A 16700-nucleotide genomic window follows, 5' to 3' on the forward strand; every position below is an offset into this window, starting at 1 on the left:
ACAACACCTCATCCTACCCCTCCCACCTAACAACCCCATCTGCTTCAGCTAATTTGTTGACAGTAACAACAGTGACATTATTAAGACTGAGACATTGCTGAATAAAATCAAAACAATCAGTGTTGACAGATTCACTTTTTAGTGGATACTACAAAGTAGTCTTTTAGAGATTTTTTTTTTTTTCATCTGGTGAAACTCTTGAGGGCCACATAATGTGATGATTCATAAGTGAAACATTTTAAGGTGCAAAATAAAAAATTGTTTTTAGAAGGCCACACACCACATGGCAACGTTTACAAGCTGAATAATTAGATGCTTAGCATATGACTGCATCCTCTAGAGTCGAATAAAAGATTGAATAAATATTTGAATTACATGTAATCTGAATGTGTTGTCTTTTAAGGTACACCCTTCTCGCCAGTAAGATTTCGTCAATGCTCTGTCTCAGAGTCGACCTTAAGATGTCCAGTGATTTTGGATTTGCTCTGTGAGTAATTACACATCACTCTTGGATACATAACATCTGGACAACAAAAGGCTCAGAGGAGTTTAAGCTGAGGCAGCTGTGAAAGCACCGCAGCAGAAGGGCAGATTTCTTCACCATGAACCCTGCTCTGGTGGTGGTGTGGTCACTGGTGGCCACAGTGGCAACTCAGTCTCATGATCACCATGACATGGGTTGGGTCAATGGCTATCGTCAGGGTTTCAACTTCCAGTGTCCCCACGGAGAGGTCCTCGTGGCCATCAGGAGCTACTTCAGCGAGCAGGACGGCTCGGACCGCTTGTGGGCGTTTGAGTGCCAGCCTACACCTGAGGGGCTGGGGGAGCCCAGTGACTGCTGGTGGGACGACCTCAACCGCGCTGGGATGGAGTGGTGGGTCTTCTGTCATTTGCCAGTGTCCTCAGCTGTTACTGCCTGTTGTTCACAGCTGTGCACCGCAGCAATCTTTGAGACAGTGACAGTTTAAAATGAAAGCAGGCAATAGGTTTCCTGTCTTTATATAAAGCAGAGTGTGCTTTGAATGACATCTACGTTGATTTGATAAGATTTTTAATGATTTCACTTTCACGAATTGCTCCTGGAGGTTTTGTCCAGTTTATAATCTTACAGAATGTTGTTTTACAGTGAATTACAGTGAATCAACCAGCAATATCATGAACTAAGCAGAATGACGAATGATTACAGTAATTAAAAGATGAGCTAAGAGCAAGAGAGTTGAGAACATCTGAGTCTGATTACACATGTACAGTACACGCCATAACATACCCATGAGACTGAGACTTTCTTTCACTCTGAACGTTGTCTGTGAATATTGGATTTTTTACATGCTTACATGCATATTTTTCACCTTTACTGATTATTTACTATTATTTATTACATTTTATTGTTCAAGGAATGTATTCAGACATAGAAAAGCATTTCAGACGCCAACTCCATGTACAAGCTACAAAGGAGGTACATCTCGGGCTCATATATCAGTTTCTGTTCTAACCAACAGGAAGTATGGATGGAAAGCAAAAATGCCTTTTTCCTATTATCAAGTCGGGTCCCTTCAGTCTGGACCGTACCAACAAGACAGTTACACCTGCAGCCGATGTCAAAGTCTATCTATTTATCTATCTATTTTACCTATATAATAAATAATAATCTAATAATGCAGCCCACATAAACACAAATAGAAAATCCATATCATACATTTCACAAAAAGTAATAGAATACACTAAAAGAACAAACGTTTAGCTACCTAATTGAATATTATCTTCATAAAACGGATGGCTAATTCTAATCTGATACGCATCTATATATGTATGTATAAAAAAATATTTCCATTACTTTCATTGGTAGGCCTATGAGAAAACTGAGTAAATGTGCTGATTGAGCTGAGATGAATAGCTGGTGCATCTAAAATGCATTATCCTGCAAAATTTTGGAAAAATGTGTCTGTGCAGTCTTAAAGTTTCTGCCCAGATTTTCCACACGCGTAACTTTGGCTCCTATATAAAATATGTAGTCTGCTTACATTTTTCTCATCCAGAAGAACAAAGCCAGGTGCTCATGGGCCCCTATAAATCACCCACTCCAAAACATCCATGTATGTCTTCTGCAGATAGTTTCTTGGAACATGACAACCTCCAGTGAGACTTAACAAGATTAGTCTCTTGTGTCTGCCATCACGAATTTTCCTGAAATCTTGCAACATGACATTCAGTAAAGAGAACAGGGAAAATCTAATTTATGACTCTTGTTTCCTTAAGAGTGACTTCCTTTTTTTGGTATTTTGTTCATTGCACTCTAGGCAAAGTGCTGCAAGCTGTTCCAAACATCTCAGACTTAAAAAAATCAACGGCACTGATCGGTTGCTCCAATTACAGAACTTGGATCAACCCGGGAAATCCTGTTTGGTGGGAGAATTGTAGCATGTCCCTTCTTTATAAACATCAATTTAAATCATCCACAACTGACACACACTGGCCACTCAATTATATCTGCTTCAGATGACTTTTGGAGAGGAGATTGTGCTCTCCAGATTTATTTCACGTTGAGCTGAATTTACACCCAGCTCACTGATTTGAAGACAAACACTGTCAACACTCTACCTTTGTTATGCCTGCCTCCCGTTAACACAGCTGTCTGTTTGAATTACACTGGCAAGGACAATACCCTGCGGGGTTACTACCCCCATTGGCTGGATGGCTGAAGGTTGTGCCCGTGTTGCCATGACAGATGTCTACACATGCTGCAGCCCTGCTGCTTGGAATTGGTGTTCTTGAAAGTGTTATGGTGACAGCTTTAAGCATATGGGCCATGAACTGTTTCCATGTTTTACCTCTGAAGAACAGGTATAATGGAGATCCTTTTTAACACAGCTACTCTTGTCTCTTTGCAGGACTTCAACTTGTACCCGCAACGGTCTGGTAGCGGGTGTACAAAGCAAGTACTTCGAGTCTGTACTTGACCGGGACTGGCAGTTCTACTGCTGCTATTACAAACGGCGCTGTCCCTACTCTTGCATGTACGTCCTCACACAAATATGCATATGTTCAAGTAGTTAGCTGAACAGCTTGATGGAGAAAGAGACACGCATTTAGATGAAAACATTGATGTAACTCATACATCCGTTAAAGAAGCTTAGCTTGGCAAAAAGACTAGAGACAAGGGAATGAGTTGTCCCACGTTATCAAAATCCATCCAGCAGAAGACTTAAACCGCACTCATCAACAGTTTGTTCGTGCAGCTTGCACAAAAATAGAAGTGCTAAAATGACCAGCCTGCGGTTCCACAATGATAATGTGTCAGATTTATTTTTAGCTGCATGTTGCTTGCACTTCTGATCTGGAAATAGTTCCTTACCTAACCACCTGTATGATGCATATTTTAATTTTTGCATGGATTAAATAAGCAGGATAACGTGTTTTCATCAGTAAGATTTAGGAGAGCTGGTTGAGTTTTAAAAACCCCATTAAGCACACAGATAAAAAGGTGGTAACACTTTTTTCATCTCAGTCTCAGAAAGGAAGTTTGTGTCCCAAATAAATCACTTATTATAAAACATTTGTTGCTTTCAACAGGAAGACCAATGATATTCCTGAATACCACAGAGAGGAGGCAGAGCTGGTGATCCCTAGTTATGGCTACTTCATCCGGGGTGCGCAGACCACCTTTAGTGGCGTGCTAAGGTTTGTTCAAAACATCACCTTTTTTTCCTGAGTAACTTACATTCCATGCGGATTTTGAATCTAATTCTGAGTATTGAAATACTCAGACAGCTTGTGGAAGATAAGGCCTCTGTTTTTCATCACAGCAAAGAACCGGTTTGGTCATTTATGATTGTTGAACTGACAGGATTTTGTCTTTCACTTTGTTTCAGAGATCGACAGTGGAAGTACATCCTGTGCAGAATGACAGACTTTGACTGCGAATTTGAGAATATATAAATGTAGTATTCAGTATCCAATCCATATATACGCATTTACATTTAAACAAAAACATGTGAGTGACAGTATAGATAGCTGATACGCTCCATGCTTTCTTTCATGTATTTACATAGATCAGCCACAGGCATGTGATATATGTCTGTATAATCACAATTTTAATGTATAGCATGCGTAATGACTCCTTACATAAAAGTAATTGTTAAAACAAATGTCAACACATAGGGGATATGCCCTCCACCACTTCATACGGTACAAATGTTTTCATTCCGCTGTGTGAGAACTGGATGTCCTTTGGCAACAATTTACCTCAACTCTGGTGAGGTCATATGATTACAAGTAAAAGGTTTCACACAATTTTACATTTTAATGCTTGTAAGCATTCTGTCAGCCAGGGGCATGTTGAAATGGGATATTGTCATGGCAATAACAGCTGGAACAACTGTGAATGGGATGAACATTGTGAGAGGCTCTTTGAAAATGATTGGCAGCAGGCGCTTTGCATGCAATGAAATGTCTTCCATCTGCTTTCACATCGCTCCTTTATTAAAAGGCCAGGTTTAGTTTGGCAATTGCAGCAATGTACCGTTCTGAGACTCATGTGACTGTGCTCTTGACATTACTTAAGATTAGCATATTATTCATGCAATTACGACTTTCAAAACTATTATTGTGAAGACTCAACAAGGTATATGAGGCTCAAAATGCAATATAAGCTTATTATTTGAAATAGCATTTAAGTAATTGAATCCACTTCAATAAAATTGTTTTGGGACAAGGTGATGAGAGAATCTAGGTCTGTGAGCACATAAGCCTTCCAAAATCCAAGACATGAGAACTCAGCTATGACAATTTCAACAACTCCTTTGGGTTTAACTTGGCTGAAGGTAAGTTCAACACTACTGTATATTGCCAAAACACAGAGCCCGGAAAAAGAGCATGTTTGTGTGTTCACTTACTGCGAGAAGGGCCTGACTTCAAGGATCAACAGCTTATCAGTTTACTGAAATGTGATGTCTTGCATCTAAAGTAATCATTACACTTTAAGTAGTAATGCAGCTTTTGAGCCAATGCAATTTTTTTCTAGCAGGTTAGAAAAAAATACCGATTACAATATAGACAAAAGCCACAACCAGTTCGCTTGGTGCAAAGATTAGTTCTGCTGAAAGGTATCAAAATCTGCCAGTTAAGCTCTGTAAGCTTGCCTTCAGGTAGCTTTAATTATAATGAAAATAATTCAATGTTAATAATTGATTTGGCTGAATCTAAGCTAACCATCTAATGGGTTAGGGAATAATAAACAGACACAAAAGTGCTTCCAATTTATCTCCCAACAAGCAAAGTACTAGGTTTTTTCCCATAATGCTGGACTATCCCATTCTGAAACTTAGTTATGATAGTTAATCGAACCAAAGGTTTGCTTATCAGCCCTTTCCAGCTTTCAACCAGTAGGCCATAAATTGGGACTTTTTCTAATTTAGGTGCAAGCTTGCTTGGCAAATGTTTTTTCAGCTTTCTGACTTCATTGACCAACGCACCATGTTGTTTCAAAAGAGAAACGTGTCTTTTTCCATTACATCCGAGAGCATGTGAATTCGAGGAAATCTCGACTATAAGGAAAAATTGTGCCTAGAGGCCACTTTGTCTCATTTTCATGCTACTCATTTTGTGCAGGACAAGAAGCCTTTCTTTACCACTCTCACATGTTGTTGAAATGCATTCAAACCTAATGGAGTGAACTAGTTGAGGGTCAGCAAGCTTGCTGCACCGTCTTGAAAAAAGCTGGGGCCTGGGCCAGAAGCTCTCGCCGCTGTTTGTTTATAGCAACTGCTGTCCTGGGGCACGGGGCCAAAGACCACAACAGAGCACAGTTGTCCCCTGAGCCAGTGGCTGGTGGCGGGCCACACGCCTGTAAAGGCCTCTGGCCCGTGGAGGGCCACTGTCGCTGTGGTGGAAGCCGCCTCCCTGGGCTGGAAAAGACGGGGGTATATTGTCCTGCTCTAGCCTCTCAGCCCTCCAATACATTTTCATTTTAGCAGGATGAAAAATGATCCTTTCAAAACAATATTCTCACTGGCTGTAATTAGAGTTTTCAGGAGGAGTCACAAAGCTATTAAAGTCTCCTTACTGCAATCATGTTTGGAATCTGGAGTTACCCACCATGTCATTAAGAGCTAAATGCATATTTATAGCAACTAAATTTCATAGAACAGAAAGATTTTAGTTCTGATTAAAAAAAAAAACCCAAAAAACTACTTGTATTTTCAACAGAGTGCACAGAGCAATGCATCAGTGCAGCAACATGTACATTGATTCTAGTTCATATCTATTTGATTGTATTGAGATTGTATCAGAGCAGTCATGATAATGGATAACATGTTGGAAAATTACAAGGAATTCATTAAAGGAACCCGTTCTTCAAGATTAACTTCATTGTTGAGAAAAAAATTGAAGTAATGACCTGATGGGCGACTCGTCAGAGCCTGCGTTTCATTAGACTTCAGATGTTGAGTACTGCTGGAAAAAATGCAACAGTGCATGACATGTTGAATTAGGTGAAGTACTCTAATTTTCTGTGTGCTGGAAGCCAATACGTCTAAAGTAATAAAGCTAAGTGTTTAGCCATAGCAGTAGCTCTGACAGGCAGTGGGATTGTCAGATATTTGCTCATGCTAATATGTTCACAATCACGACATCGGCTAGTTGTTTATATTGCCATTAGTTTTGCAGGTATTTGGTCACAAACCACAGAACCTAGTTGAAAAGTTAAGGAATCAGAAGATAGACATGAATTATTTTTACCCAGTTTTATGAAAAACCATTCAACTTCGCTGCAACATGTACCTCAGTAGTATATACGTCTTATCGTGGCAGTGCAAGAGAAAAGGAACGGGAATTTTAATCCAATTTGTACTCTTGGCGTTGTGGATAGCGGCACAAAATTGAGATATAGTTCAGATATTTCGATCTGGACTAAAATGGTAGATCACGCAAGTGGTGGCCATTGCTAGTGCCATGCTAATAAAAAGTCATACTGAGTCGATATAAACTGCTTGACAATATGAAAAATAGGATCAATCAAGATAGGACTTGAAAATAATTATGTACAAGAACGCTTATGATACTTCCTGTTGAATCAACAGTCATCATTATGGAATTAAATTGAGGACGAGTGATGCTTTTATGCATTGAGCCAAACCCAGAGTACATCCTCCTCTCCACTCAAAACTCACAAAGCTCACTGGCTGTGATCCACTGGAGTTTCTGAGCACCCAGAGCTAATAATGAGATAAATATCAGCTTCTCAGGATAAAATGAATTTAAGCACTAGTTTGGTCAACACGCAGGCTGGGTGCTAAAGCATAGCTTGTAATTCTGCACTGAAATAATTCTTCAGCACATTTGCAATTGTCATGATATTAATTAGGAAACTGCTAAAATAGGGCCGCCGTGGCTATCACAAAGACAATCCACTACAACCCAGCCCTCAATGGAAGGCACACATCTTCGCTGAAACTGTAACTCATATTCACGTTTGGTCCAACTTCATACTGAAAACCCTGCTGACAGGTGTACTTTTGTTATTTATTCAGTTTTTGTGTTTGATGGTAACACTACTTCCCGTAAGTGAATCGGGGGTACATCAAGGTCACAGTGAAGTGAATTTAGGATTGTCTTCATGAGAAACATAAAGTCATTGAAATGATTTTAGAGGAAAACTTTGGTGAATTTTTATAGATACAAACCAATTTACAAAGCACCGCTGTGTCTGTGCTGCCTCATTTTCATGGTGGTCGTGGTTTATCTGTCTTCACTAAGTTATTGTTGACACCGTCAAATCAGAAAGGTTGCAGTTTGTAACACCAAGTTCTGTAGTGGGTGCTAATTTGTCTTTGAATGACAGCGTGTAAACAACAGGCACATTTACGAAAACATGCGGAGAGTAACACACTTGAACTTGAGCTTCAAATAATGCAGCGCGTGTGTTTTCTAAACATTCTGTGCAGTTTAATTACTGTAAGTGCTTATAAAAAAATTATACTGATATCGATATTGATTTCAATTCAAATATTCACCTGCTGTATCGCTTAGAATCACTTAGCAAGGTTATTTCAAACATATTGCAATTTTTTTCAGTCGTGTCAACTCAGACTCAGTAACTTTCAAAACTTTAGGGCTGATCATGTTCCTGACATACTGCTTTAATTCAACAGAAACTATCTGTTCTCAGCCAGCAGAGAAGTGAGGGGCTTTGGGCTGGGAGAACCCAAGTGAGTGAGCTCCATGGAGTGTAACCCCGACCCACCCTCAGGGCTGCACAGATGGCCTGCTTATTTTAGGGAGCCTCTGCACCCTTCTCACTGCTCTCACTTGAGGACAAAAACAGCTGCCTCTTTTCATCTCTGACAACAACGGGTGCAATGCCGGCTTGACCCACCAGAACTCAGTATGGCCGGGTCTATTGAACAGAAGTTTGTATCGTGGCGTAAAAACCCATGGTAGAGCATATCAAACTTCACATCTCAAAACAGCAACATCTGTTTTAAGAAACAAAGTCCATATTTCTCTGAATATTCCTTTGACCCAATTTCTGGAGTTTTAATAGGGAGTGGAAGTAATTTTGACCATAACTACCAAGTTGGCATGACTAGATGGAACTTTAACCATGTAAGAACATATGTTTCTTATATATATTGGTTAACCAACCCCCTAAAGGCTCAGTTCAGGCTTTTGGATTTGATCGTTTTTGGTTCATTTTAAAGAGACTGTGGAAGATTTTGCCACAGCCACAGGATATTGGCACAGTTCAATTCTTTTCATTTCTCAAGATTTATCCAGGGACAGATGTTTTGGTCTCTGTCTCTCCCAGTTCCTCTCCTCTCTCTCCCTGTCCTCATCGCCATCCCATGTTCCTGCAACACCTGCTGGTCCCATATAGCATGAATTCTGTATTACAGCTCAGCTCCATGAACTTCATGCAACAACATGTTCATGCCTACACCCCCCCCCAATGCCTGTCTCTCTCTCTCTCTCTCTCTCTCTCTCTCTCTCTCTCCCACTCTCAACCCAACCGGTCGAGGCAGATGGCCGCCCCCCCTCAGCCTGGTTCTGCTCGAGGTTTCTGCCTCTTAAAGGAAGTTTTTCCTTGCCACTGTTGCCAAGTGCTTGCTCATCGGGGGATCTGTTGGGTCTCTTTAAATAAATTTATAAAGAGTTTGGTCTAGACCTGCTCTATATGTAAAGTGCCTTGATGTAACTATGTTATGATTTGGTGCTATACAAATAAATCTGATTTGATTTGATTTGATTTTTAAAGACAATGAGGGACCTGACAGAGAGCAATAAGTGTGTGGCCACAGCCACATAGATACTTGTGCTAAATACTACACACTCACTTACAAAGAAGCCCTGAGTGTATCCAATTAAACAAGAAAGCTTTTTAATGCTCTTAAGGCTTTTAATGTGGTTGACCTTGTCCAGCATTATTTCTTCCATCATACATTACTGCACATAATGTCCTTTTTACAGCTGCCATAGGATGACCACCTTCATCTGAAGCTACATCAGACGGCTGTCAGGCTACATCACTATGACCTGGCCCACCTGTGGGAACATGCACAGCACACTTGGTGCACTACAGTGCTCTGGTTTAGTTGTTGTGAGATTGCCCACGGGAGGGGTTGAGACCAACACAAGCGTGTGTAAAACTGTGGCCCATTGGGCGTGGCGCAGGTAAATAGTGGGCATGGGTGTGTCCTTGTGTGTGCGTGTATATCATGATTCCTTCTTTTCCGCCAATTCAATTCGTGACAAGCAGTCAATCACATCCAATGTCTCTCCATAATCCATTTGGTTCAGTTGAGGGGAAACAACCTTTAAGGGAATGATTCTTCCACCAAAAGGGATTCCTTGATAAATCGTGAAACTATTTATGAGGGATACACAAGAACAAAAAGCTTATCGTGTATTTCCAGAATGTTCGAGTGCCCAGTCTCTGACACTTGGGAAAGATTCTTTGCATTGAAAACTCGGGAGGGAGCTCTGCAATTGTGTTTATCCAGTCAAGTTTTGCTTGTCCTGTAATAGCAAAATTATGGTGTCAGATAATAGAAGCTAGTTGAGATTTAAAGTTAAGAATAACAGCTTACTTGCTTTTCCCCCCTCTGGGTCTATGGAGCAAAATGTTTGCGATTTGGGAAGGCAGCCAAAACATTGTGGGAACAAGCGTAAGGTGAGCTCAGCGACCTACTGGTTCCCAGCCTTCCCTTTGGCTTTCTCACTTTCTGTGCTTGCAGCGCACCTCGAGAAAAAAGTATCATTATTGCTCTTGGATTCTTCACTCTTGAATTCTTGTTCGTGAAACTGCACAGAACAAATTAGATGCTTTATGAGCTGTGGTGGAGAGAGCTGAATGAATCCAGCATCTGGTGTTTCCATTCATTCAGATGTTTAGCAGGAAATGTTACACTGCACTATTTCCAATAGCACTTCAGTCTTTCTTCTTCAGTCTTAGCAGGGATGAGCTTGTTGCTGTATTTCCTGAAGGCCCGAGAGTGAAAGAGATGTGTGCAACAGAGAACAAAGCCTTTGTTTTTAAAAGGTGGCAGACGTCACTGTGCGTTTTTACTGGATGTCCCTGCAGGTGAAAGGTCAAGGCTGTGAGTGTAAGACATGTACTGAGGCTTGTCAGAGTGTTAATCTGTCTGTTGGCAAGAAGCCCGGGCACAGAAGAGAGCAGGACTCTGATAGTATTGCGTTACACAAAACAGGCTCTTCTCACACCATCAAGCACGTGCTTGTGTCTAAGTTGTATGGAACCCAACCGTGACCTGGAGTTTAGATACACTCCCACAGTTTCTCAGGATATAGAAAGTACATCGTAAGATACAGAACAATACTCACAAGAATCATGCTAATGTTATGGACATGACCATTTTTCTCACATTATCTATTCATTGTGTCAAATGTCAGTAAGTATTAGATAATAGAGTTATTGCTGTAAATGTAAGTCAGAATGATCATAAGACGTCCGGTTTTTAATGCTTCCCAACATTTGAAAGCCATCGTGTGTTTGCCTTTATGCAGCCTGAACAGGCATTGAAAGTCAGAGTACAGATATTTTTCTTCTGCTAAGACTTGTTTTTATTATCTTCCTTTGTGATTTTCCCAATATGAAGTTGAATTGTGGCTTTGGTTTTCAGTCTCTTTGATTATATAGCCAGGAGGTGGTTAGTTTAGGTTTGCATTAGGAAATATCTCACAGAGGCTTCTATGTTGTGGGTGAACAACAGATGGGAGAAACAACTGAGTCCCATGGTCATGGAAGTGATGGGTGAACAGATAAAATGTTTGCATGATTGCTAACAAGTTATCGTTGTTAATTATCATTTGTCAGATAAAACACACAGAGGAGTGTGTTCTTGGAATTTCAAAGTGTTGTTGGGCTGAAAGATGCTCCACGGCTTTATGCTAAACTAAGACACGCTAACTGCTTCTACGCTGAAACCACAGATTACACCAAAATATTGATTTAGACAGATTCTGTGGTATCATAATAGAACTCACATCCTATCGCCTGATCTCAACTGCACTTCCTCAGATCACATTCAATCACAGCTGTGATATCAGTTTGGCCAGTACATAGGCATTTATTTTTGGCTTTGACCATGAATTTAAAATCTTAATCAGGATTTCTCATGTTGTATTCGAACTCTTGTAACAAATGAGATTATTATTTTCTCAAATTTATTTAAAGCGGCTCTTTGTGACCTTTGAGAGAAACCACAAAACTTCTCTTTAAAATTCATAGTTGAATTCATTATCCATTCATGTCATACCTGCTCAGTTCAGTGCATTTTCGGGTCCCTCTGTTCTGTTTTGCTCTGTTCAATGACTTCACGCTTCACTTTCATTAATAGTTTTACCTAACAAGCATACATGAGGTGTTCATAAATCTCTTTGATGACCATGCAGCCTTTATGCAGCTAATATACTAATCCTCTAAAATGTCAGTCTCTCTTAGCTAACCAGGTGAAAAAGTTCTGAAGGATAAGCATCAGCGGTGACCTAAGCAGAGATGTGACTGTGAGCTCTTATATCACTGCCATCCTTTCATGGCCCCTGTGATGCAAACTCAGTCTCCATGACAAACTGTGCAGATTGCCTGCGTCCTTCCTCCGTGCTGGACTGTCGCCCCCTGTGTTCTGCAGCTCTTAGAAGAATTTGAGAAAGCTTTCACTCAAGGTATAAACCTTTTCCCTCAGTTATATCACTGAGCCATTTTTAATATGCACGTGTGTCCTCACCTTTCTGGCTTTTCTCTGGCATATTTACAGTGACATATAAATCCGCATCAGGCGGTGCGTGTGATGGAAAAGTACTCCAGTGCCAGAGGAGTTCTAGTAGGCTTTCTCTCACTACGTCTGGCCTTGGGCACTGCAAGAGCAAGAGCAAGACAATGAAAGATAAGGCAGTCTCCACTCGCCTGGTGCTCCAGCCGGGTTTGTCCATTAACGGACAGCTTTATCTTGCTCAGGAGTCTGGGTCAGACACAAGACTGCCTTTAAGATCCAGTACAGAGTCATTAATGATACGGGACAGATACTAGAGAATAAATCTGAATTAAACATTGCAGATTTACTGAAAACCTCACACCCACAATATCCTCTGCTTTATCCTCCAACTCTTGTACTTTCATCAGTTTAGTATAGTCTATTTTCTGATAGGATTCTGTTTAAAAATGTGACACCCTCGTAACTGATAAATTGTGTGTTTGGTGTTTGGAGTTAGTTTAAAAGATTGAAAGACATCAAATTTAAAGTTAGAATTAATTGTAACTGATTGTACCTGGCTCTGTTTAAAGGAAATAATAATAATATAATAATAACCAGCAATGCAACAATCAGTAACTGGCACATTTTGTGTTGTAAGTTAAAGTCTCACAGCACCTTAACTGTAAGAAAACAGTGAAGCTTCTTTTTTTACTTGTGGTCGTCTGCAGCTGTAAACGGTTTGCAGACAGGCAGCAAGACTCCAGCGTGTTAATGCGATAGCTATCTATACTTATGAATTGATTGGCACTTTGGTAAACAGCACTGACTTAAGGTCAGTTCCAAAGTGTAAAAATAGAGAAAGAGCTTTCACTGTATGTTTTTGATGGAAATCTCACTAGCAAGCTCTTTAGCTACATCTGTTGGGTCTGCCTGTTGGGTGCAGCCAGAGAACACCATACAGTGTGTCCTTGTTCCTGCTACTGAAAGTCTGCTCCTGTGCCACTCTTCGTCTGACAGGAAATCTCCATGGGACAGTTTAAATAGCCAAGAAATCTTTATTATTCAGAAAGGGAACAATTCTTGTGCAGCAAGAAGAGATACATAACAGACATCATCCCAACACACAATATGGACAATGGGGTGAAGTCAGGAAATAACAAGGCACCAATAAATAACGTGCAAAATCACAATGAGTCATGTAAAAGCCATAAAGCAGGTGGTACAAACTGATTTTTAAGGGTGTTTGTTGATGGGAGCAGCAAGAACTCACTGTTCAGTACTGGACAGTGCGTGACTCGGATAAGTTAGACTAGACCGAGCCTTCTGCAAGGAGCTCACCTTGTACACATGAAGAGATCATTAAGTGAAATTCCTATAACCTTTATGCACATTTTGATGCAGCAGCAAGTTCTTATTTTTCATTGACAGTGACCCAAACCAACAAACAAGTGAAACGGTGAGTGCTAATTTGATAAAACAAGAGTACAACATTTTTCAAAAAAGCCTGTTTGACATTAAAAACACAAAGCTTTTGTAAAAAGTACATACACTGATGGTCATTGTTGCATGACTATATCAATATGCAAGTCCAAGTTGAAGTTATTGTTATGGGCTCACTGTTGGTATAAATTGATTTTAAGTTTAGTCTTTAATGAAAATTAAAGTGTTGTTCTTTTCAAAATTCCAACATTTCGAAATTTTTAATTTATTGTAAAGAGCTTGGAGGTCAGCAGACTGTAGTCCAAAGCAGGTAGGAAAATTATTCAACAGCAAATATATAATAAAACACCAAAAGGCCGACCAAGAGCGCTGATCATTCTAAAATGCCTGTGGCTGTTTACTCTCTGTCATTTCAAGGTTAGAGAGTGAGGGGAACGTTAGTTTGTATCTCAAAGCATGAATCTTTGTTGGAACACATCCACTGTGAATTAAAGTGTCCTTGATTTGCTGATTAACTGCTATTATGGGAAGCTTTCACTGGCCACGTTCCTCTGCAGTATGTGAGTCATTAGTAATATGATGAAGTCAGTGATAAGGGCATCCAATGCAAACCCATTCAAATCACAAAACTTGCATCTTGTCACAGGAGAGCTTTTAGACTAAACACTGTCAGAGAGCCAGTTAGAGCTGTGAGAAATGCTTGTCCAAACCTTAAGAGATGATATATAAAGAGCCTAGTACAGGACAGGAAAGGGATGTTTATGTGGCACCTAAACCAGCTCAGGTCACTCCTGTTTTTGTCACTGCAGTGTAAGGGATAGCAGTGATGACGACAGAGGATTTGCGAACACAAACACTTTTCATGTGGCAACTTGACACAGCCAGCATTAGACACACTACCTATGGAAGCTTTGGGCACTTAGGGATTGTGTTTTTTCTATCGGTTTAATCATGCCCTTTTTGCTTTAGAATTTAACTTTGAGCTTATTTCTAAAAAATAAAGATCTCACATGTTTCTCATTGTCACCAATGATAATGATCTGACAAAAGATCTAAATCGAGTGTGTTTGAGGTTTAGAAGAATTTGTTGAATAGAAAATGTGACATCACCATGAGCTATATCGAATAACTTCTTCCTTATCTTCTGATATTTCACGGCTCAAATGACAACATATAATTGATTACATACACTAAAAAAATGACTGATTTAGAGGACAGTGAAAATAATGCAGCACTTTAATGTCTTAAGATAATAAAGAATGATTACACATACCTGCACCTCCGGCGGTGGCAGGTCTTGTTGTTTAATTTGTAGAAAATACAACAGTAAAAATGTCAAAGAGGCGAGGATTAATGTGGAGTTATTATTTATTATTGCCGTGTCTTATTGGGAGTTAAATGAGAAGATTGATACCAATCATGTGTCTGTATCCAATATGAAGTGCCCAAATAACTTAGCTTAGCACAAAACTATCTTACTGGCATCTCAGTGGTGAACAAGTTATCTCATGTCAGTCAATTTTACACCTCATTTGTTAGCCTCAAACAGTTTGTCGTAGCTCTACCATAACACCAGGACTTTGTTGTGTTTCTGTGTTGATTCTGCGTCTCCAGAGCACTTGTTTGTCTTTGTGTGTGTGGCTTCACTCGCCTGGGTCCTTGTGCTGCTCAACACTTGTTAATAATCGTCTCATTAACCTGCAGTTCAGGAGGCCTGTCTCAATCTCCATTCACTGACTGTTTGTTCAGCTTGCTCAGTTGTTCTTACATTCTTAGCTGCTCAGTGAGCTGGAGTTGTTTGCTGAAGTTCGGCCCACCATGTAGGCTTGGAAGATTTGGTTTCTCTCAGTTTTTACCTAATATGTCCTGTATTTTTTATTGTATCGCTTATTCAGTCAGCCAAACAGAAGGGAGGCTCAAAAAATCTCCAGAAAGGAGCTCCAGAAAGAAGCCAGAGAAGGGTAACATGAATTTGCTGTGCAATGATTTTTGCAAAATAAGGCAACAATTTATTTCTATTGATATAAATTATTCAAATGAAATACATGACGACTAAAGAAGGGACTTTTTAACATATTTTCAAAACTCTTCCTTGGAGTCCTCAGCCTTTTAATATAGCTGAATTCTATGGGTGTTAGATTTTCCTCATATTTGTTCATGCCTGAAGCCCATTATTTACGAGATTATGTTTGAAACATACACCAATACAACCTTTTGAGACACACATGCTTTTGTCTTTGTGCTAACAGACCTGGATAAAGGAAGCAATGAATGATGAGCCAAAGGACCTGGGAAGGTGTTCAGCGTTCAAACTGCATTGTGTTAGTGGGACTAAACAGAGCCAAATTTCAAAGCAAAAGCCTTCCCAGGTTAGATTAAACATTCAAGCAATTTATGATATGTCAGTAAATTAAAGAGATGGCTAATTGTCCTCTGACATTGATTGCAAACAAATTCTTTCTTTACTGCTCATCTTAACACAAAGCAACCTGCCAACAGCTACTGAGAACAGACTAAGAGGGACCAGATTTCATTTCTGCCTCAAAGAAGCGGGGACAAAATATATCAAATCAGATCTGGACGGGAAATTAAACAAGAAAGGAATCAAATGAAAAACTTTTTCTTTGGATATGCAGCAAAGAGGTTTAGACTTGCTTTTGTGGTAACTAAGGAAAGTTGGCCTTGTGTTGGGCCGAGAGCTGTGTTGAGCCACCAGTTTATTCAGTGAGTCAGAGATTTGTGGCCACAAAGGCACATTCTGAAGAAAGCAGCTTAAGTCTTTGTGTAACAACAAATGACAACAGGTGAAGGTCTGACCTTTCAATTTTTTATTCTTGAGTCATCATAATTACATTGGTCTGCTTTTCGGCTTAATCATGTAAAAATAAAGACATCACCTTGAATCTCAGCTGTACTGGTTTTGCAAGTAAATGTGAGCAAGAAGGTGAACATTCTCATTTTGAGCATGTTACAGATGCTGAAACCTTATGAGGCTTAGCGATTGTCGGAAACATGACTTCAGGTATTGTAAGACATGCTGTAGTCAGCCTACAT

At 39.9% G+C, this 16700-nt stretch overlaps 1 protein-coding gene across 1 annotated transcript; it reads left to right on the forward strand.

Annotated features, from left to right (window-relative positions):
* Nucleotides 1-520: 520 nt before the first annotated feature.
* On the forward strand, nucleotides 521-4716 carry dpt (dermatopontin). The gene is made up of 4 exons (XM_029500502.1): nucleotides 521-874; nucleotides 2889-3014; nucleotides 3571-3678; nucleotides 3870-4716. The coding sequence occupies exons 1-4, from the start codon at nucleotides 603-605 to the stop codon at nucleotides 3934-3936; spliced, it is 573 nt and encodes a 190-aa protein (XP_029356362.1). The 5' UTR covers nucleotides 521-602; the 3' UTR covers nucleotides 3937-4716.
* The last annotated feature ends 11984 nt before the right edge of the window (nucleotides 4717-16700 follow it).

The sequence above is a fragment of the Echeneis naucrates genome, chromosome 4 (assembly GCF_900963305.1).
Source record: "Echeneis naucrates chromosome 4, fEcheNa1.1, whole genome shotgun sequence".
Classification (NCBI taxonomy): Eukaryota; Metazoa; Chordata; class Actinopteri; order Carangiformes; family Echeneidae; genus Echeneis; species Echeneis naucrates.

What these genes read in the sequence shown, in the direction of transcription:
- dpt (XM_029500502.1), top strand. Translation starts at nt 603, where the DNA reads ATGAACCCTGCTCTGGTGGTGGTGTGGTCACTGGTGGCCACAGTGGCA. An exon ending in CGCTGTCCCTACTCTTGCAT is followed by an intron (nt 3,015 to 3,570) that starts GTACGTCCTCAC and finishes TGCTTTCAACAG; the next exon opens with GAAGACCAATGATATTCCTG. An exon ending in ACCTTTAGTGGCGTGCTAAG is followed by an intron (nt 3,679 to 3,869) that starts GTTTGTTCAAAA and finishes ACTTTGTTTCAG; the next exon opens with AGATCGACAGTGGAAGTACA.